The 23,872-nt window shown below is 45.0% G+C and overlaps 1 protein-coding gene across 5 annotated transcripts in view; it reads right to left on the reverse strand.

Moving 5' to 3' along the window:
• Positions 1 to 23,633, reverse strand: part of sbf1 (SET binding factor 1) — a 53,557-nt gene extending 29,924 nt beyond the window's left edge. For all 5 annotated transcript variants that reach the window (XM_085252994.1, XM_085252993.1, XM_085252991.1 and 2 more), the window contains exons 1-5: positions 23,392 to 23,633; positions 3,731 to 3,816; positions 1,700 to 1,837; positions 1,495 to 1,623; positions 565 to 675 (exon numbers count right to left, since the gene is read on the reverse strand). In XM_085252994.1, the coding sequence (XP_085109120.1) occupies positions 565 to 675; positions 1,495 to 1,623; positions 1,700 to 1,837; positions 3,731 to 3,816; positions 23,392 to 23,446 (519 nt within the window). In that variant the 5' untranslated portion in view covers positions 23,447 to 23,633. The remainder of the gene's footprint in view (positions 1 to 564; positions 676 to 1,494; positions 1,624 to 1,699; positions 1,838 to 3,730; positions 3,817 to 23,391) is intronic.
• Between the last annotated feature and the right edge of the window lie 239 nt (positions 23,634 to 23,872).

Genomic DNA, 23,872 nt, shown 5'->3' on the forward strand with positions numbered 1-23,872 from the left:
CAATGAATGAAGGGGAAATTAAAAAGTAAAATGAGGAACAAGTTATTACGACATTTTTATATGTGAAATACAGGGTTTATTAACCTGCTGGAGTTTTCTGCAGATTTCCAGCTCATCTGTGATTGGTTAAAAAGGTGTGTGCACATATGCGTCCACGATATGACAACGTGAGGTTAGAGCACACACTTTGTTACTGCTGTTCAACACGACAGGTCTTCAGTGTTTCTGCCTGTGTCACTGCAGAGCTGCGCTCAGCCACAGATGAGAGAAACCCACAGAAATGCACAAGCAGGTTAGACAACACTCGACCCTTTAAACACAAAGAGCGCTGGATGTTCATGCTGAAAACGCAGCTACACTAGCAGGCTGTGCAAAGCTTTGCTTCTATGCACACAGCTGGCTGAGCGACGCATCAGCTGCCATTTAAAGTCTGACATTAACACATTTTACAGAGCCTGCTCGGTCAGGGAGAAACAGCACTGGTTTAAATGACCCCTCAACTCAAATCATCACCTCTGGCAGGTCATGCTGCATCGTCAACGTGACAGAGACAGGAAGTTATACCTGGGAGCCTCCAGCGATGGGGATGACACAAGTGAGGAGATTCCCGACAACCGTTTCCAAGGGCGCAGACAGACCATCTACGTGGACGGTGTAGATCAGCCCCAGGCAGTTCTGTTCAACCAAGAAACACAGAGGTCAAGGGTCAACGGCAAACCCAGCACCGAGGCCACAGCAGGGTTTCACACACAGACGGCTGCAGACTCATTTACACAGCAAGGCCGCAGGTTCCAGTGCAGTCAGGTGTTTGTCTGGAGTCAGCAAGTCTGTCTTCAAGTCGCAGCTAATCTCTAACAACGCTTGAAAATGATCAGAATCAACAAATTCAGTTTTATTTTGCATCCCTGTGAAAGACGACGATAATACCACTCAGAAAGTTCTCTTTGGTAATGTGCAGCTTTGTTATTGTGAGCTCAAATATGGGCCTTTTTATGTCTCTGTCCCAAACTACAGTTTCATGGTAAGAGAGAATGTCGGCCTCTAGTCTTTACCAGACTTTAATGTCCAGACTTCAGAACTGAAGGTCGGTCGGGGCTTTTTAAAAAGAAATACTACAAAAAGGAATTTTCTATGTCCAAACTTTGCACAGTAAAGTCTTAAACCACGGGCGGTCCAACAGAAAATGCTCTGAAACTGTGATGACTTGAGAATGATTTAATAACTTAGAAAGCTGTGCGGTTTCTTTCACGTTGGACGTCCATGCATGTGTAGATACACCCGTGTGCACACACCGCCACCTAACCCTAACCCCCACAAACAGAATCAACCTGCACACATAATCCAACTCCAGCCAATCAGCTTCTTAGTTCCTTCTTCTGTCAACATTCACTCATCTTTTAAATAAAACGGATATTAATTGAATGTTGTTCATCTTGTGTTGTGTCATATCTACATACATAAATGTCACATGTGGAAAAGCTGTGTGAGCCGTACCCTGAACACCTCGGTGTGATCCAACTGGGACACCAGCACCAAGCTCTTGGGGGCAAAGATCTTAGCTGGTTGGACGACGGAGAGCACCTCATCTGCTTCGTCCGCCTCGCTGGCCTCAGCCTTCTGCAGCTGAACACAGGGTCACACATTACTGTCACATTAAGTTATTCAGTTTCAGTTGAATCATCATTTGACACCGTCTCACCTGGGGGTTGTCCAGGCCCTCCCAGAAGGTGAAGCAGGCACAATAGTGACGGTCCGAGTTGATGTCAGTCAAAACCGCTACGAAGAAGGAGGGAGGCAGCTGATCGGGAACCAGCTGCCAACCGCTGGGTTGGCAGAACTGAAGAGCGGGGAGGAGGGGAGGAGGGGTGGGAAGGTGGTGGCAATATTGGGGCAAGAGGTGAAGACACAGCGAAGAAGAGAAAGATAAACATTAGCAAACGTATCAGACAATAGTAGATCACATGGTGGGACAACACCTCGATTCATCCAGGGCTGGGCTTCAACTGCACCACAGCTCGCCATGAGCGACGGCCCCGTATATGACAGTGATATACGTGGCGATGGTGGCTCAAGAGTTGTGTGTTCGTCTTGTAATCGGAAGGTTGCCGGTTCGAGCCCTGGCTCGGACAGTCTCGGTCGTTGTGTCCTTGGGCGAGACACTTCACCTACCGCCTACTGGTGGTGGTCAGAGGGGCCGATGGTGCGATATGGCAGCCTGGCTTCTGTCAGTCTGCCCCAGGGCAGCTGTGGCTACACCTGTAGCTGCCTCCACCAGTGTGTGAATGTGAGAGGGAATGAACAGTGTCATTGTAAAGCGCTTTGAGGGGTCCTGAAAAGCTCTATATAAATGCAATCCATTATTATTAGTAAATCAGTTTCCGATTTCAAGACAATCGGTTATAGTGTGTAACATTTAAATCTTGACTTGTAAAACAAGAAACATAAGTGGAGCCGTCGATTCTGCCACAGTGTTGACACAGAATCAATATTTACAGGGTTTGTCTTTGTCATTCTTGTGTCAGCTGCTGTCAGTTAGCTGACGTAAGCCTGATGTAAACATGGACCTCCAGTCTAATTAAAGCCGTTCACGTAGCATTTTTAGTTTTTGTCGTCGTCCGTTTCTGAATCACAGCGCAGATACGCTTTTAACTCGCCGACCCCTTTAACCACACTGACTGCTCAGGCCAGACAACCGACCTAGATTCAGACGCTATCAACTGATCCGATGACAGGATGTGAATATTTCACAATGGCTCTGCAGTTTGTTATAGATTCAGTTAGGGCTGCTCAATTAATCGAATTGTAATCTCGATTACGATCTGGGCTTTGAACGATCATTAAAAATGACTGAGCCGATTATTAGCCCCTCCCTCGTGCTTTACTCTCACACTGCTCCGTGTGGCAAATCGAGCGCACCTCTCTTTGAACACGTGTCACAACAATTAAGAGGACCCGAGGGAAGCTCGGAAAGCTCAGCAGAAGTTATTTGGAGAGGAGAGTGACTGCCGTTGGTTTAAAAGAGGTAAAAACCTTCAGTGGTGTGGAAACATTATGGGTTCAGTCAGACGTGGATCAAGTAGACACAGTGTGTAAACTTTGCTACGGTGTAGCTGCACCACAGAGCAACACTGCAAAGCTCACTAAACATAGACGTTTACATTTTTCATTTATTTCTTATATTGCAAACATTTGCACTGTTATCAGTATTTGCACACTATTTATATTATTTATTCAATACATTGTTATTGTTAAATAAATATCGTCAAATAATCGTGATTATCATTTTTGCCATAATCGAGCAGCCCTAGATTCAGTACATAATTTCAACCTAACGTCCAGCCTTTATGCAGAATATCTAATCATAAGCTAGAACATATGCATAGGAGTGAAAGTCACTGTAAGCACTGAGGGTTTCACGTCAGTAGCTAACTACTTTAAATGAACAGGACAGACACGTGTGTTTAAAGTGGATACGTGAGGTCAGGCTGACATGGACAGGGTCAATATGAGCATCAACAGCACTGCAGTGAAGGTCAGTCCTCCACAGTTTCTGCACATGCTCACCTATGCATGACAACGAAATAAGCAGTATATGTTTAAATCACATGAACAGGTCGTGGCAGCTGCTGTGGCCTGATAGGGCCTATAGCTGCCGAGGGGATGGAACCGCTGACTTTGACAGATTTAACTGTCTTGTTCTGCCCCCGAGGATCACAGATACATGACTTACCAGCTCTACGCCTTGTGGGAATGGGCTGTCCTCCCAGTCTTTCTCAGGAAACCGCTGGAGAATGCGACCTTGACCTTCACCTTCCACTGTGCAGAGACAGAGAGACAAATCCAGAGGTCTGAGTACGTTCCTTACAGCTAGCTGTTGTCTGCTTGTTTCTACCAACAGTCCTCTTAGACCTGAAGCATGAATGAGTGAAATACTCATGTAGTTGTTTTTGCCTTAATGCAAACCTGGAAGCTACCTGATGAAGCCAAAGTTGAAGTGACACGTGTGATCAGCAAGCTCATGTGTAAAAACCATGTGTGACTGTAAATGAACAGTTCTAATGATTCCAGCTGTATTCACGAGCTTATTGTCAGGCCTGTCCTTTAAATGGGTTCACGTGTGCCTGCTAAACATTAGTGAGATGTGTTAAAATGCTTGTTTGCTGCTGGTTAATGAGGCCATTTCCTTTGTTGGTCAGGGCCTGGCTCATCACAGCGGCACAATGACACAACAATGGCGGACTTATGTAACCACCACAAGCCCGTCTTTCAGCCTAGGTCCAGCTGAAGCCCAGAAGGCTGCTTAATGGCGGCATTCATCCGCAGAGAGAATACACTCAATCCACCCAGTACAAAGGATTGATATACAGAACACAACAATATAACACTAAATAAAGAAGAGGTGCTCACCAGCATTAGACAAACCTAAAGCATTATGTAGCAAATGTGTCTCAGAGCAAACAACAGAGCCCGTGGGCCTTTACTGAGAAACTAAACCAGAAGTACAGACGATACAAAAACAGAAAGTAGGCCAGCTCCCAAAACACAGGGGAATTCATTCTGTCGCCTGTACGCGAGTGTTACGTGGACGCTGTGGGGCGGGGCTGTCAAAGATGACGGCTTCGTTTCCTTTCACTTTAACACGAGTGCCCCTCATTCCCACACTGTGCCAAAAATAACATGTCCTTAGAGAGCTGATGCTGACCCCACTGCTGGAGAGGGAAGCTACACACAACAACAACTATCACTTACTTTGTCACCACAAACTTCTTTTTGATCAGCTGATATAAAGCATATGGACATGTAAACAAAAGGCATGTGTGGAACGCAAACAATAAGCAAAGAGTCCCACAAAAACAAAGACCCAGCAGAAATGAGACGGAGGACGAGTTACGAGGTTGTTATGATCATTTCAGGCTCTATGTTACAACACTTTGACTCCACGTATCAAATCTGCAGAGCCAAAACTGATAAACTGAGCCAGCGATACAGCTATGCCCTCTAACTGACAAGCCCCGAGCTACAGTACCACCTCTGTACTATCTGCTGGATCACAACTGACACAACACCTACGTAAAATCACCGTCAGAGCTGATAGAAGCACATCAAACTAAGGAGACGGGTGCAAATGTAAATGTGACGAGTCAGTCTACGAGCATTTGACCAAACCTGTTCATGGGGATTTTGGGGGTGGGAGGGGCTACCGAAGGTTATTTTGAAATGTATGACCTCACTCCATCAGAAAGTTACGACAGGTAGGTTAGGATGACAGACGTGCTGCGTGCCCACAGATCAGGGCTCAGAAAGGAAAAAACTCAAGACACCATCTCAGGAAGACAACTACAAGTTGTCTGCTTCAAACACAGCTGTGTGGAATAAAAGCTCAAAGTTCAAAGTGCAGATCCAACGGTCTGATGATGAAGTGAAACTAAATACATCTAAAAAGTCTTCAGCTCTTACAGGGACGGCACGTTGAGTGCAGCTCACACACAAACTTTTCTAGCCTAACGTACACACCAGAGCAAGTTCACAAGTTCATTAATACAACCTGAATTCAGCTGTTGGCTGGCTCTACATGCATCATATTCAACATTAAAACAATTCTCATTGTTCTCACAATAGGAAAGAGGATCTAATCATGTTACAATGCTGATATTTATAAGTAAATGATGCATCAAAAGGAAAGCGAAACAGGTTTTGCAGCTGGCAGCGATCAGAGTCTGTAAAAGTCATCATAGTGCCTGTTCTAATGTCTACATATACACACTTTATACCTACATTGGTATACTGGAGAAGTACAGTTGTAAAGCTTGAAATAATCCTGTAACCCTAGGTGGAACATGCTGCTTCGATCAAACTTCCCATCATGAAGTCTATTTTTCCAGCTGCAGGGATTCTGTTCTGTATCATTGCAGAGAAGTTCAGTTTGTTGGGAGACACTTTGCTGCTCCATGAAGTCAATGACAACATAAGAAACAAGCTTTGTCTTCTGAAACAGAAACTGCTGCACAGGCAGGGAAGTCCGTACTGCTTTGCTTTGGTCAAATGAAGCCGTGCATAGCCTGTATGATGGTCTGCAGGTGGGCCACAGCCCGGGCTTTCACCTCCAAAACAGCTTTGTCCTAACAGGACGCACTGTGACAGCATGTGTCTCGTTTCCACATCCAAGCCAGCACAGTTAGACCGACAATCAGCTGGGCCAGTATACTGTGACATTAAATATACATGTGGCAGTCCTTCACCTGGTACAGTGTGTTAACATGAGTGACACACCCATATTAGCAAATGCAGCAATTCAAAGCCAGCACTACGTGAACCATCGTGAAGATTAAACTCTTTATTTTAAACACACACTCATGCTGGACGTGATTCTGCACTGAAACCATAAGCTGCATGTCACTGAGGTGCAACCTGAAACCGCACAGCTTCATTATATCAGAAAATGCTAACCTGATAATAACAAATGTGATTCACAATTATATTCTGTTTTGTTAGCATAGCATTAGCATGTGGCTCATGGCTCGCTTTCAACAATCACTTTGCAATTAAAACTAGGGCTGCTCGATTATGGCAAAAATGATAATCACGATTATTTTCACTGAAATTGAGATCGCGATTATTTGACGATATTTATTTAACCCTTACGACCTACTATAGAACCAAGTACGCCAGAGCTTATATTAAATTTTTACATGTTGTAGTGCCATTTGTGGGAGCATTTCAATTTGCTATGCAACTGTTATAGCCCATATTTTAATAATATGTATGCATTAAGTCCATAGTAACTACATTAATTGCAAAAAAGTGCAATAAACTACAAAAAATTAGAAAATCGCTTTTGGGTTTTTTTACATATATTTCTACTTGGAGAAATTTAAGAGGTTTATCCCTCAAAACTTTAAATACAATAAAGTTGCAAAAAATAGTTTACAACAACAGGAAATTTATTTTGAGTGTCTTCATAGTTTTATTTTGGAGATACACCAATTTTTATATACTGCAGGAAAAACGAAAAACAATCCTATGATGCAAATTTGCAAAGAAAACAGCAGGTGCATCAAAATAAAATATTTACAGCAGTGAAGTTTGAGTTCTAAGCATCCCAGCAACTATTCAGAAAAGTCAAACATGACCAGTGTAGGCTTTTAAGGCCTACAAGTAAAAAACTACAATTTCCGCGAAAATGACGTCACTTCCGGTTTCGGGCAGGAAATGGCGGACATGCCACAGTTCGCGCTGACATCTGTTTCACTGTGGGAAGTGTTACGAACAGCTGATCAGATCGGCAAAGCGTGTTTCTGGAATATTATGTTTTTGTTCCTGCAAGAGCTTTTTATGCAATTTTTGCAAAGCTATATGTGGAAGGAAACCGTGACCGAGGACAAGCTGATGGCATCAGATGTAAGTACAACTCCTCCGGTTTCATATGCAAAACAAATTATTGCGCTAGCTTACACGGTTCAGGTTCTACAGGGATTTAAAAATAGTTACACAACACGGAGCGTGCTGCTCTGACCGGCTTTAAAGGGTTAACAATGACTTTAAAAAATAATATAACATAGTGTGCAACACCACTGAAGTTTTTTTACCTCTCTTTTCAACCAACAGCAGTCACTCTCCAAATAACTCCTGCTTAGCTTTCCGAGCTTCCCTCGGGTCCTCTTAATCAGCGGTCTCCAACCTTTTTTGCGCCACGGACGGTTTATGCCCGACAATATTTTCACGACCGGCCTTTAAGGTGTAAACGAGGGAGGGGCTAATAATCGGCTCAGTCATTTTTAATGATCGTTGAAAGCCCAGATTGTAATCGTGATTAAAATTCGATTAATTGAGCAGCCCTAATTAAAACGAATCGCTAATGGGTCCTTAGCTCATTAGCCCCCAGTCATACATCCCATAAAGCAAACATCAACACACAATTTAAAGCAGCCAGAGCTCAGCAAAGGGTGCAGTGGTTCAAGCAGCAGCAGCCGACAGCAGGCATGAGCATACAGAGCTGTTTCAAAGAGCTGCCTCTCAGTCTGAGCGGCGTGACAGGAATGTGCATCGAGTAGAGCGGCCTTGCGAGCAGATGACATCCAGCTATCAGCCTGACCTGTTGTTACACAACAGCAGGTTAGTGAATGGATATGGATTATTTGCACTGAGGCTTTTCATCCTTGGCCATTCTCAGGTTTTTCATTATAACCAGGTTCTAACATGTCCTGGTCCATGTTTTAAAACAGCATGTTTCTGGGATCAGTGTCCTTCACACACACAGGCTCCGACAATCAGCTGGTTTTTATTTTGAAAGATCAGCTGCTGCCAACCAGCTAGCACCAGCTTGGCCCAATTTTCTACTTCCTGTGTAGCTGACCACGCCCTTAATAACATTCAAAGACTGGCCCCAGAGTTACACAGGGTACTCCACAATTTCGTCCATCAACTACAACACTAGTCCTTGTTCTGCTGTAAAGATGTGCTTGAGGTTGAGGGCCAGTCTAACCAGAACTGCACCAACTGGAAAAGTGGTTCATGCTACGTCAAGCTCACTTAGGCAGCAGAGCAAAGAAGATGTGCTGTTGCCAGCTGCAGGCCAAGATGGTGCTAGTTAAGTTTCACTGCTGACCAAGTCACATTTTCCTGTCAAGGATAATAACGTACATTTCATCTTAGGAGACGACAACGTGGCCAACATCTTTTAGGGGTAGCATCACGGTGCAGTTCCTGAATCTCCAAAATCTCAAAAGTAGCTGAAAAACTGATAAGTTACACGTGGCCATTTGGATACAGCTCACTTTATGTCAGAGCTAAAGACCTAACCAAACGTCAGCATCCTGGTTATACTGTGGTTCTAGCACTTCTGACCTGAAGTGAAGCACCTCGTATCTCTGCCACTTTAACGCTATTTTTCATGTCCACTCGTCTTCTGCTGACAGTAGGGCTGGGCCATATCATACCGTTCACGGTAATACCGGTATAATGTTGCCAACGATAAGAAAATGAAATATGGCGATAGAATATGGGTAAAATGCGCATGCGCAGTGCCTTTGTTTACATACGCACATGGCGGAAAAAGCATGGCGGCGACGCAGAATGAGGAGGGCGAAAGCGGATCGTTGAATGAAACGATGAACCAGAACTGGTTCAGAGCGGGCCGTCGTTATTTGGAAAATACAGCGCACTTAAAATCAATCCTTTGATTTTTCTGAAAGTCGACAGAGCCTCTTATAATCCCGTGTCCTTATGTATGAACTCTGGTCGTGTTTACTGACCTCGAAACGATTTTATGTGCACGGCGCTCGAAAATCTGTCACATGTTTCAGTGCGACTTTGCTAAGCTACGAAGCCGCACCGCTCGATGGATTGTCGGAGCATTACGGCTGTCGTAGGCGGAGCCTCGCGGAGTGATACGTACTGTGCTTCAACATAATGTTACCGTATTGTGTGTGTATAACCTCTTTTTAAGTTTTGTGGATATTATACATGGTTACGCTGAGGATGTGTCGGCCAGTTTCCACTGGAAACGCCTTTTGGTTAAACTGTCAGCGAGGAATTTGCATTTGCACTGTTACGTGTTTATATAACTTTAATGCACATAAAAAACAGCTGCTTGTTTAAGTGAAAATACATTGATGGGGTTTTTTGCACTAATAAAGTTGTGGAGTTGTAAAGTATTTTGTCTCGTGTCAATTATATCGTCAGTTATGTCGTTATCGCAAATTTTCAAATGTATATTGTGATAAATATTTTTGGTCATATCGCCCTGCTCCAGCTGACAGAAGTAGTCACACCTCCAAGATGTGTTCAGGTTGTGTTGTTCTAATTAAATCACAGTGATAACCTCTCGAACAGTCGCTCACGGTCTTAGTTCACGTGAACAAGGAAAGTGTGCACAGGGCTGTTAATTATTAACCTACCGATATAATCTGTACAACTGCTCCGATCACATGCTAAATCAATCTTGTAAGATGGTCAAGCTCATACACACAAAGGCCTGGAACGTTGTAAAAATGTCAAAGAGAATGAGCGGTCACAAGCCACACCGACTTCAAACACCTCAAACAACAAAAGGAACCCCTCCAAACGAACTGGTTTAAAACCAGCCGACCACAGTGCTAACGGCTGCACTGTACTGTGTTTCAGTTTAGACATCCACCTCGTCAATCAGAGTGTGACAACAGTTATGCTTTTACAGTGACAGAGACATGTCCAACTAACTCTTCCCCATCTAATCAATCAGGTTTCTCATTCAGCTTTGAGCTATACTACTTTATCCCACAGGTACAATTGGAGCCACAATCCACTGTGATCAAGAACACATGAAGATGAGCAGGTCATGCAAAGGTTACCAAAAAATGGTAGAAACACAACAAGGTGAAGGGGCAGGAGAGGGGAGGACGTGGGTCAGTGTGTGCGCCACAGTTAAGCGATGACTCCTCACACGTATGACTGCTGGCAGTGACACAGGATGAAGGAGCCTGAATGATCATGTGATCCCTGAACGATGGCATTCGGGGTTGAACCGAGTGTGTAGCTGTCTGTGTGTCACGCTCTTGCTGCTGAAGCAGACCGCAGCTTCTCGCAAGCTTCCAAACCACAGTGACACGACATCAGGCCGTTTCTACGGTGACAGCAGTCAGGACCACAGAGTCTGGTGTGTGTGCAGATTTGTAACTATGTAGGCTGGTCCGAAGCAACGTCACCACCGAACGAGACCCGGGGAGGACGTTTACATGCACTGCAACTGTTTTTCTGGCATCTCACGTTTTAACTGCTACAACATGTCCAATGTTTCCCAGCCGTTTAACAGCAGCTGTTATTTAGCAATCAAAGATCAAGTTACAAGTGAACACTCCCTCACTTTCCTATTCTGGAAGTTTCAGTGCTACAAGTGATCTACCCGAGCCCTTACGAGCTTCTTTGCCCCAGCAAGGTGAACATTTGTGGTCCTGGATATCATTCAGCTACATTTCCAGTCTTTCTTCACCATCTTTGACAGCAGATGGCCAAAGAGTCTTTGTTTGGATGGAGAGCCTTTGCCACCAGGCACAACTGCTGAGACAGAGAGCTGGTTGATGCGCTGTGGGCCAAGCTCAATCTGAAAGGATGGAATTGGAGCACTTCCACAAGATAAGAATTTCTACAGTCACAAAGCACTTAACAACTACACGAGGTAGTCGTGTTGAGCATTTTAAAAGGGAGTGTTCACTAATTCATTTCATAAAACATGAGCTTGCTTCCTTTCATTTGTGCACTCAACCCATTACAGACACAATCTTCTCTTCTTCACAGAATCTTTGTGTGGAAAACATCGATAATGCCGAGATGATGCAGTTGCAAATGCACACATCATTAACATATTCTCAGCTTGCATGGACTGCATCTTTGTTCAGATAACATCTCCAAAGCAGAACTGAGGCCTTCGTGGTGAAAAGCTATGACTTCATCATCATCATCACCACACCCTCGGTCCTGCTCTTTCTGCTGTCCGCCCAGCTTACACACCATCGCTCACTCGTGCCATTTGTCAAATATACTCATCCAGGACAGTGTTTCTGTGCGTGATCTAAAGCACACAGGCTCCTCGTGGGTACACAGTATGGTTCACCGTGCCTGAAATCCATACAGCCGCTCAGCACATTAATAAGAAACACTTGACATTCAGCAGTGTCTCTCAGTTTGGTGTTGGATAACACGATACCCTCAAATAAGACAATCCCTGTTCAAACCGGACTGGATGAGCAAAGACGCCTTTTAAGAATCAAACACAGAAAAAAAGGGTCCATCTGGCAAACGCCGTCGCCCTGGAGACAATGTGGGACGTTTTCTTTGTGCAAAAGCTCTTCAGCAAACTCACATCCTTCCTGCAAAAAGCTCCCCCCCTCCAAAGCTCCAAACAAAAAGAAAGGGCTTTCCAGGAGAGGAAACGGCCTCACAGAGAGGCCCAGCAGAGCGACCAAACTTTCAGCTGTAGGATGCCACTTGCTTCAGATCTAACACGTCACAAGGCTGATGATTGATAACATGAGCTTAATTTCTTCTCACGTTCATGTTTGGAGCTACATGTTGTTTCCAGCTGTCCTCTGCTGCCAAACACATTGAAGAGCACAGGAAAAAAGCCAAGGCTCCCACAACACAGGCCATCTACTCCCCAGTCTCTCTGAATCAAATCCACCCACCATTCAACTTCCACTCGACACTTTCAGACAAACAGCCTGTTACTCATTCACATCATGTTCAGAAACAGCATAAGACAACACAGAATTAGTGTTTTCATTCAGATATATATTAGAGATGGACCGATCCGATATTACGTATCGGTCCATCTCTAATATATATGTGCGGCTCAAAATAGACTTTATACGGCTTAAAATCAGTTCACATAAGACGAGAATCTGTGGATTCCAATCCCGATCAAGCAAATCCCTCAAAGAAACCTCACGGAGCAGCACGTTGGTAACCTCACTGTGGTTTTGCTCGACACTGATTGGCCCAGCATAGAGGAGACAGCAGTGCATCTTCTACCTTTGTGCACGCTCCTCTGCTAGAGCAGCAGAACAAACAAAAACACAACAGTTTGAAACTGTCAGTGTTGCCAGCGTTTCTGGGGCTTTGACACATAAACCGACCTCCTGACTCTGCCTGTAACCCTGGAAGACATTTTTTCTGTGATGTAAAGCAGCGGTCCCCAGCCCCGGGCCATGGACCGGTACCGGTCCGTGAGTCGTTTGGTCCCGGGCCGCGAGAGTTGAGGCTCGGGTGTGTGGTTTTCAGGGTTTTATCGTCAACTCCGTTTCCCTGGGTCTTTCCCCGTGTGTTATGAATAAATCGTCTTTGATGCTGGTACTGGTTTTGTTTTGTTGCATTATCCCCGACAACTTAAAGGCCGGTCCGTGACAGTACTGTCAGATATGAACCGGTCCGTGGCAGAAAAAGGTTGGGGACCGCTGCTGTACAGCACGCCTGACAGCATCACTCATTTCAATCACCTGAACTCTCAGTTCTGAACTATGATCTTTCATATCCTGAGCTTTAACACTTAGGTCTGTGCTTTTCATTATCAGTACTCGGCTCGAGTCAGTTTTAGATGTTTTCCATTACAATAGAGTACCATGGCCAAAGGTCCTGTGCAATGTGACAGGGACACCACATATAATATTTTAAAAAGCAGCAGGTAGCAGTTATTACCACCTGATGGAAAACCCTAACCACCAAACAGGGTTGAGCTGAGTAGCTGAGTAGGCACGAGTCGAAAAGGGCTTTTGGTGACTGCCATATTTAATGATATCTCATTATCTAAGCAGACATTAAAATGTAGCTCTAAAATACTTTTGAAATCACAAAACACTAAAAGACTTGTCCTCCTGAACAGGTGCACCAATCTGAACAAAGCATTGCATGTAGTGGAGCTCTGTGTAACCTCAGAAAACCATGTTATTATTAACAACCACAGCTTATGCGCTACATGCAAACAGTGATCAGACACAGTGGATTTAGATTTCACATGAAATATCTTTACTGGTCCTTAAATTCTGTATTTGTATAGCTGAAAACCATTCAGCAGCAGTACACGGCTGTGATGAGTAGTAGTTGGTACTAGGGCTGGGCGATATATCGAGTTTTTTAAAAATATCGATATATTTTCATACGAGATATAAGATGTGACAATATCGTTTATATCGATATAGTCTATGTTACGTTATAATTATACTTGTGGAGCCGCAGGTTTGCCTCTCTTTCGTCCACTTTTGTCTCTACGCAACGTTACTCGGCCTCGCCTCTCCTTCACTGAACACAACTCCCCCATAGCTTCACCTGCAGGCAATGACAAGATGAAAGCGGAAAATCTCCGTTAGCGAGTTACCGTGCGTGGGGCTGGACGGCGTCAACGTGTTAGCGAGCTAACCGCGCTAACGACATGCAGCCCGGAGGAGCTGCACGGCCTAAAATCCTTTCATTTTCTCAAAAATCGACAGCGCGCCTTATGTATGAATTCTGGTTGTGCTTGCTGACCACAAACCGATTTTATGTGGAACACAGCGCTCAGCAATCTGTCAAATGTTTTAATATGACTTTGCTAAGCTGCGGAGCTGCACCGCTTGATGTCGGAGGATTACGGCTACCGAGGAGGAGCCTCGCGGAGTGATACGTACTGTGTGTGTATAAGGACCATAAATGGCACCTGTTCAGAGACGTGGTGCAGCTGTGAAATCTGTCTCTTTGTTATTACGCTCAGCGTCTATTAGTTTACATTTTGACTGCAGAATTGTGAGCTTTTTGTTATGCACAAAAATAACATTGTTTTCTTTTATTTATGGACCATGATTATTTAATAAATGCTGATAATTTATTTTTGAGTAATTTCTTCATGTACATCTACGCTGTATGTAAATAAAAGTGCCCGTGTGACATCTGGGACACAGTGTGACTAAGAACTCTCTTTTTGTTCTTAACTTATGGCTTTAAAAAAAAATATCGAGATATATATCTTATATCGCCATCCAGCTAAAAAATATCGAGATATGAATTTTGGGTCATATCGCCCAGCCCTAGTTGGTACTGTATGCTCTCCATCAACCAACCACCTCATAAAGAAACTGAACTTCCCCTGTCGCAGTTCTTTTAAACACGGTGGAGAAACTTCTTAAAAATTTGTAGCAAGTTCTCTGAAAATTGACACACACACACACACACACACACACACACACACCATCAGTTTTTGTGACACATCTATAAGGAGGACGTGGGGCACGGTGGGCAATGAGGGTGTAAGAGCTTCATCAGGATTTCAATACTTTGGGAAACTTAATGGCAACAAGCACAGAGTAAAGACACGTTAATTAATAAAAGCAGATTCTTCATCACATCATTACATAGAGGAAATATGGTCCCGGCGAGCACGATGTAGATTCTGCTTCCGTGTTCTCCCCCTGAGCACGGCAACAGGAAACTTGACTCAATAGATGTGTGCTATTGCGCCTTATCTCCTGGCACCCACACCTCTGTCTTTACTCAGAAATGCATTAAATCCCTTTAATCATTTCATTTGTCTTTTCTCCCGCTGCAGTCTCCTATGTCACACTAACTTCCATGGCATTAATCACCTACACACACGTAACGGACATGACATCTGGTTACTTGGGCAACCAACAGCCAAGAAACAACTACGTGTCTCATAACCAAACAGGAACCAGACTACGAGACAGTGAAGGCAGACAGCTCTGTCGGGACAGCCCCCAGCACACTGCAGAGGTTATCAGGCACCCCTCATTTCTTTATATTTGACGTTTTAGTCCTTGGACTCTAACATTTTGCTTGTTTGTTACACCAGCTAACAATAACGCATGAATCATTCAACCAATAAAAAGACATTTAACTGAAAGCATGAACCAAGTGTTTGGTCTGCAGAAACTGGACTCGAGAGAACCAATGAAGACTTTCAGGCCTACAGCAGACAAACAGTATCTGAAAGTGACGGCCTTCAGAAACAAGAGGGCAAAGAAGGCTGACAGATTTCAGCTGATCCATACAGTGATCCCTGAAGACTCGGCAGAAACGCGTTCAACAGGAAAGAGTCTGTCAAGAAGCCATTCTCAAGGCACAGGCTGACCAAACGGCACCAGAACTGGACTGAAAACCAGATCATCAGAGTGACGAGTCCACGTCTGAAGTGTTCTGGTTCAAAGTGTTGTCAGTATGTATGAAGAGGTCACAGGGGGAGTTTCTGCAGCCATGTGTAAAACATGGCTGAGGCTCCGTCATGGTTCAGAGCTGTTTCAGCCAGTTTACTGTGACAAGTTGGGGCAAAGCATAACAGCTGACCTGCGCACAGCACCACCCTGACACATGGGTTCATTAGCACAGCTAGCCCTTCCCTACAACCATGTGCCAGCTCCTCCCTTCTCACAAAAAGATAATGAAACAAATGGATATTTTCCTGGAAGTGCACAGGTGCACGTCCCATTAGCTGAGCATCACAAACACAGACCCAGAATTGTCCTGCACATCTGAGTCTGTCACGTCTGACGGAAGAAGAGTGCGTTCATATCACAGCTGCAAGCTCCAACTTTAATGCACACAAATACATGATGTGAATTCAATTGATTAACCTAATTATTGGTCCAATATGTAGTTTCACTAAGCCACTCTGAGTCTATTATACAGAGTTTTATAAAAGCTCGTTCTCGTGACTTTTTCTGTGTCTGAAATTTTCACGGATTAATTCATTGATGTTTCACAAACACGTCCATCTACTGCATTATATAACATTTTAATTAAAAGAAGAGCAGGTCTGTTTTACAGGAAGACATGCAGTAAATGTTTCTTCAAAGCTACATGACATGATGTGACATTTCTATCATACTTCTAAGCCTGCTAACTGTTAACCACGAATGTACCTAAAGCATTACGTCAATAAGTTTCAGCGATGTTGTTCTGGGGGAGGAGAGAGCAGCCAGGCACAGACTGGGTGCGGCACGCGACCTCTAATCTGTATATTCAAACCAATCACAGGCCTCGTATGAGATTAGCACAAGCACAGTGGGTAACTGAGGGGCAGATTTGATCTGGAGTCCATGTTAATAGAGATGAGACTTAATCTTCTACCACTGGTCAAGTTTCAGTAGTTCTTACTGCAGGAAGAACAACAACAAATGACTGCACAAAGCACTAATAGCAGGACGTCTGCACAGTGCCAGCTTAATGTTGTTGCTTTCACAGATTTTATATTACGCACACATTTCACCATTGGTATTAGTTTCTTTTAAAAAATGTAGAAGATTAAAATGAGCATCATCCTCTTACATACATAGTGGTGTGGTTACCACAACAGGCAGCCAGCTGCACGCAGCCAGCACTGGTAATCCTAACAACCCCCATCTCATCTTTAAATCAGACGTGCTCCGGACACGCTGGAATCACCCCGCAGGGTTTGCAACGATTGCTCCCTTGAGCTCTGACGGCTAACTGTGAGCGGCACTGACTCAGCCTTTGTCCTGTGAGGGGACAGCGAAATTCTCAAAATTCCAGGGAGACCATCAAAGCATGAGGAGGGAGGCATCCATACACCCAGCACACACCCAGCACACACACACACACCCAGCACACACACACACACACACACACCCAGCACACACACACACACACACACACACACACGGGCCGTCGTCTCCCTCATGAATAACAAGCATTCAGAAAAGCAGACAGACTGCTGTATGCAGCACAAGGCAACACAGCGAGACCTACGGCCAATCAGAGTCACCGATTACAGTTAGGTTATTGCACGTTCTTCTACTGAACCACCATGAGAATAGCAACAGTACTAACTTGGCCAACTTAATCCACGTGTCATGTGTGCTGCATCCTGCACTCTATCCCAGCACCATCCTCACCTAAACTAGGGCTGCAATGACTCGTAGCCATAATTGATGATGTCGACGTGTCATATCTAAAACCATGTGTTAACAGTTATTGAAATAATCCTACACTAATCAAAGAAAAAATGGCAAATTGGTTGACTCGACTCGAGTCCCAGTGCGGACACACCTGAAGCTGAGCATGTATGACTCTCACAACACTCAGCATCACGGCAGCCATCACTGAAAACAGCAAGCAATAAAAATCACTCTATATTTATAATCAGTCAACTCGACCAAAACTGGGAAAACTTTCAATTGAGCCCAAATGCTGCCACTACTAACTCAGACTGTGGGTCACCATTATCGTTTCAAAGGTGGTCTTTCCCTGTGTGCTGGCAGCCTGTCCAGGTACTGCCCCCTGCAGCAGCTCGGACAGAACAGGACAGGGGGGTTTTCAAATATCCACATTTTTACTAGTCGGCACGCCAAAACTGTTCTTCACAACCAGCAGACCACATGCGGGTAAACGTTGCCATGGTAATAAAGCAATCACTCAGAGACAGCCACAAACAGGCAGGCCATCAAAAGTTGCATGCACACACACACAAACGCACACAAAGCTGCAGTTCACCACAACCACGGCTGTGACCCAGCGTCACTCTGTCCCCCCTATGAAAGGCAGATTGTGTGGGCTATTTCTGGAGGGCCTGAAAGGCTGCTGCTCTGGAGCGATGGAGGAAGTGGTTGCCCACAGGCAGGCACTGCTGGCAGCGTCACACACACTCCTCTATCCTCCCCAAGCCCCCTCGCTTCATCTCACTTGCAATATGAAATGTTTTTATTTGCCCCTGAGCCTTATGAAGCATCACGTAAATCTGTCCTTGCATTTGCTCACTCAGTTCTGAACGCGCCTGTAAGCACCACAGAGTTACAGCTTCGATACTCCAACCATTCAAACTGGCAAGGTCACAAGATATGTTCGTACCAGATGATGCCAGCACATACATGTTCCTATATTTCTACAAGAACGTGGGTACAGAAGTTGTGCGTTCTTATTTGATTGTTATAGAAAATATTTTAAATAAAAACACGACAAAGACTGATGCGTGTGAGATATGGTATCAAGTCTTCTGAAATGTTATTGGTACCAACACCAAAGCTTTCTGTATAACTTTATAACACACCACCTTTAGGATGTAAAATCTCACAAGTAATACTTTTAGACATTTGTGTTGGACTTCATCATTATTAGAGTGAGTTTTGAGTAATGGCCAAACCGCTTTGTGGTGGGGTCACACCAACTTCTAATCAGGTGAACACTTGTGCCAAATTTGAAGAAATTTCCCAAGACAACGTAAAGGCAAGCAGGTGGACAGATGATAACATCGTGCAGATTAAGTCAAGTCAAGTCAAGTCAAGTTTATTTATAGAGCACATTTAAAAACAACCAAGGCTGACCAAAGTGCTGTACAGTAAATACAGATAAAAATACAATAGAACACAATTTCGTAATAACACCTCGCTGATAAAAATAAAATAAAAATATATAAAACAAATAAATTAAACCTTTCTAAAAGCCAATGAAAAGAGGTGAGTTTTAAGAGCGGTTTTAAAAGTTTCTAGGCTTTTGGAGAGTCTGACGTGAGGAGGTAAACTGTTCCACAGTCTGGGTGCAGCCACAGCAAACGCCCTCTCTCCCTTTGTCTTTAATTTATACCTGGGAACATCTAAAAGCATCAGGTCGGCTGACCTCAAAGATCTCCTGGGGCGATAAGTACTAAGGAGTTCTGACAGGTAAGAAGGTGCAGTGCCATTTAAAACCTTAAAAGCCAGCAATAAGATTTTAAAATCAATCCTAAAGGCAACTGGGAGCCAGTGGAGAGAGCAGAGAACCGGAGTGATGTGGTCTCTTTTTTTTGAACCGGTCAACAGGCGAGCGGCAGCGTTCTGCACCAGTTGAAGGCGATGTAGACAGGAACGATCTAGGCCAGCATAGAGGGAATTGCAGTAGTCCAGCCGTGAAGTAATAAAAGCATGGACCACTCTTTCTAGATCGTTCCTGCAAAGGTAAGACTTGACTTTGGCTAAAATCCGCAAATGATTAAGAGAGGGTATCACAGGTAAAACCTACTATTATCCTAGATACGGTGGCTGCTGTAGGACAAATAACTCTGGCTGCTGTTCATCTGTAGTGAGTAGAGCCTGTTGTCCACAGCTGTCAACATGTTTTTACTCTGGAGGAGGCTGTAAAACTGTGACAGGAGTGCGAGACGAGTCGATAAATCAGCGCGAGTCCCTTCTGACTGCTGGCAGCCATACTGAGGTGAACTGTTGAGCATATTCTCCACTTTCTGTCTGGTTTTGCCACCGTTAGCAGTTTACTGGCATCCGTAAAACTTTCTTTGAAGTCGAATACTGCTTGGCACTTTGCAAATAAGCTCATCCAATGTGAGAATGCAACCAGAGAGCAGGTGTGGATTTTAGAACACACGAGACCAAGACTGTTAACTTGTAACCAACTGTTGCCGCTGTTAAGCCGGCTCGCTAGCTGTCGGTAGACGGGAAGGTCACATGTCTAATGTTCATGCACATTTTCCTGTGTTGGAGGCCTGACTTTTGATCTGATGATGATGCTTGAGATGAGGAGGAAGACTATGACGTTTTGTTGGTTTTTGCTTCTTTGGTGAAGGAGACGCCTGATCACATGTTGAATGTGAAATTTGCTTTCACAGCACAAGAACGTGTTCTGTTCTCGTCCGTCTTTAGCTCCACCCACCACACGAGGAGGTGGAACGGTGACATCTATCTCAGCCGCCGTATTCACGACGCTGGGACAATGTGGTGCCTTCCACAAACCGCTGCTCACTTCTATTTATCTTTAATGTACCAACTCTAAGTTTATAACAATACATCAGGTTGTTCCAAGATGTAGTAAATGTATATTTATGCGTACAATATTCATTTTTCTGTCAAATAACCTAAAAAACAACTGACCGCAGCTTTAAATGCTTTGCAGACATTCATATAAAAATCAGATATGACTATAAAGCAGTGCTGCTGAGTGATTTGTAAAATACATCCTGATTGTGTGTGTACAGTGTAAATGCTCTATCAAAAATCTGCAACTTCACATCGAGTATCATCGCACGGTCCAACCCTAACACGTCTCGGAGACACGCTGTATGCACGCGGTGTGTGAAGAGGAAGTGATCCGAGCTCTGTCACAGCTCTGCTGCCAATGAGATTCACAAGCTTCAGCACTGAAACCAAACACACTTTTGTTCTTTCTTTACAGAAATTGTTTTCTACGTGGAATCACATACTGGAAATAGTTTCACAATTACGCTCTAAATCACTTACGTGAAGTTCATCGTTGCTACAGCTAAATAATGCTTCAGTCTCAGTCATTCGTTCAAGTCTGAGCCGTGGCAACAAAAGTGGTGCCAGAGGTGAAACATGGAACTTTAAACCCAATCTCCACCACAATCACTGCTACAAATCTGTCCGGTCAAGAGTCACAGCACACTGATTGATGCCACTGACGTCCTGTTAGCAGTGTCACAACTCCACTACGACAGCCACACCATGACACACACAAGCCCGATTCATGCTCGGTCATCCCCTCTGTGCCCCTCTCCGTGTCCTCCTTACTTGACTGCAAGCTGTGGAGATGTTTTTGTGTGTAAAAGGAGGCTGGCTACCAGAGCTGTCACTGCAGCCTCAAAACAGCCATCCTACATTCTGTTTAGGGCCGCCACAATGACCAACACCCTCAAACGGAGCGCCAGAGGCACACAGACCAACTACAATAGAGCCTGTGTGTTTGTGAGTCTTGAATGAGACCAACTCGCAGAGCCTCAGACCAAACACGCCTCTTTCCTGGTTTTCAGACACGCACTGGGGGACAATATGGATTCTCACTCTAAACATAAGTCTCCCTCTGGACTTCTTCGCCTGAACTTCCTGTTTGGGCCTCAGACTGTGAATCCAATTGGTCGCCAACTCGGCACACCGCTGTCAAAACACTGTGACATGCTGAGTTTTTCAAGAGACCCTCTCTAGGGCCACCACACCTCGGGGCAACTGCGAACTCTTCCCAAGCCGCAGGCAGCCATCTTGGCTCTAAGTAGGGCTCCACAGATTGTCTAAGGCGGCATCTTAGCAGAGCAGAACAGTTCCCGGATAAACAAAGGTTCAAGGTTTTCCCTCTGGGTTCGCATCCGTTTAAAAGTCAGCAAAGAGACACAAAAAATCTGACAGATGGACGTCGTGTTTGTAAACACCCACATGGTTCCTCTAAGAGGCAGATGAGCAGCGATGATGTCAGCCCCGACAGCCTGTCAGTGCCCACGCTTGCAAAACATTCCACTAACTGAGTGACAAGCAGCAACCACCCAACTAACATAAGCACACACACACGTAGACAGGATGCATGAAATATTTAGACACAGGAGGAAACGCCACTGTACTGCAGAATTCCTGGTATTCTTATACTCGAGGACCTTTCATTGTTGATGCGAAGCCAAGTGTTTTCTTTACAGTCAGTTAGTGCCAGCACACTGTAGCTGCAGCATTGGTAGAAAGCAAAGTAATCCTGCATAAACACATGTAAAGTCAGAACTCTCCAAATAAACAATAATGGAAGCTTTGCATTTGGAACCAGAAGAAACTAGAAGAAGATGGACCCACCAAGCACGTGGATGAAGGCAAAAACCGTCCTTGTTGCAAATGGGGACGTTCACCACAACAACAACGCCTTCAGCCTCTAGAAAGGCAACGTTAGTGTAGCCACACCAAAAATCATCATCACCCTCAAAGTGTTTGGTTTTTATGAGGCACGGAGCGTTTGATCCATTAAGCCACCGTGGCTTTAATGTCTGCTTCCCAGATGCTTTTTACTGGCATGTTCTGCTCTGCAATGCATTCAAGCACTGTAGCACAGGAAGGGGAGTTTCTGCAGCGCTTGCAGCGTCCACGTTATAACATCCTGTATTCCCCCCTTCTGAAAGAAACATACAAGACGCAATAAATGCATTCATGTGTCAGAAAAGGGGATGTAGGCCACCCCAGCATCATGATAAAAGCCAGTCCAGAGCCTGCTTTTAGCCACGAGGGCCTCGTCATGTTACAAATTTGCCTCTTCTGAATAAATCATAAGCAAAAGAAAAAAATCACTCTAAATAAAAGACAACCGCGTTACAAGTTGCATGCTTCCGTTGGATAGGCGAGCTGAATATTTCATGATTAAACGGGCCATTATACGGCACAGATCTAGGCCAAGGCTCAGGCTGAAGGGAGGGGGGCTCGGATAACGGTCCAAACCCCGTCCCAGCAACGCGAGGGAACACAGCTCCGGTCCGAGGGGGCTCAAGAGGGGGGCAAAGCCATCTAGGTTAATCCAGACAAAACACACACAAAGAAAACAATAAGCAACTGCGGCAGGAAGAAGCATCGATTTGTACTTTTAAAGTGATTTGATCAAGTCCAGGTGGACGTCAACGCAGCGTGGCTATTCAGGACCCTGCAGCCACAACAACACTGACTAATCGCTGTCACATCCTGTGTTAAGCTACCCCTGAAACAAGTCATTTTCCCAAAACGCCACTTCTAAGGCTTGCAAATGAGAGAGAACGGGCAAGATGCGGGTGAATAAATCCGTCTCAGGTCTCACCGACCAAACTGAAAGCCCCTCAAAGCTAGTCCTTCTAACGTTAGCTCTTAGCAAATGAAGTTAGCCCAAGTTTTCTGTCACCGGAGTGAGGCAGCTCGGTTTCCTAAGCTAAAACGCCATTGGAAGTTGGCGGTTGTAATGGAGTTCTCCAAGCAGCTTCTCCTACAGTCACAAATGTGACACACCGGCTGACAGCCTCGCATTCAACTACACTAATCCCGTGAGGCCTGCGCGCCCCGGTCTAAAGTTGAGGCTAGCAGCCAAATGACAGCGCCCAAGTCGGTTAGTTGTGAACGGGGGCCTGGCCCGTCCCCGCCTCCCTCCCCTCCTCCTGTTTGCCCACAGCCGTTAAAGCTAGCAGGGCTGGCTAACTCAAACACCCACCTCGCTTCTCTAGGTCGTAACCGACCACAACAAAGTAGTCGGCGAGCCTGGCCATCTTGGAGGCTCACGGCGACAGGCCTTTAGCGCTAAATCCTCTGCTCTTTGTGCCGTCAATAGTCCATTCACATCCTGCCGGCGACAGACACATCACGGGCGACAGTAGCATCCTTCCAGCTGCACCCCGCCGCCATACTGTCAGTCTGCCTTGCCCTGACAGCGGAGAGCCGCGAGTCTGCGCACTGAGAGACTTCCAGGGAGGGGCTGCTCGACAGGAATGTCCCATGTGGGGAGCCAAACCAGCTCAGGGGCCAACAGTCTGACCAAAACCTATAATAAACTCAAAGAAGTTTCGACAGTGCCGGCGCTAAAGGGGTGAAAGGTGGCGACGGATTTTCAGTGCCCGGAAAGAAAGAGGACCCACAGAAATGTAGTGGAGCTGCCTTTCCTGAAGCGAACAGCCAAACGCAGTCCTCCTTAAGCG

The sequence above is a fragment of the Mchenga conophoros genome, linkage group LG17, assembly GCF_057382185.1.
Source record: "Mchenga conophoros isolate Kocher_MC1m ecotype Shallow Benthic linkage group LG17, M_conophoros_male_GT1.1, whole genome shotgun sequence".
Taxonomy (NCBI): Eukaryota; Metazoa; Chordata; class Actinopteri; order Cichliformes; family Cichlidae; genus Mchenga; species Mchenga conophoros.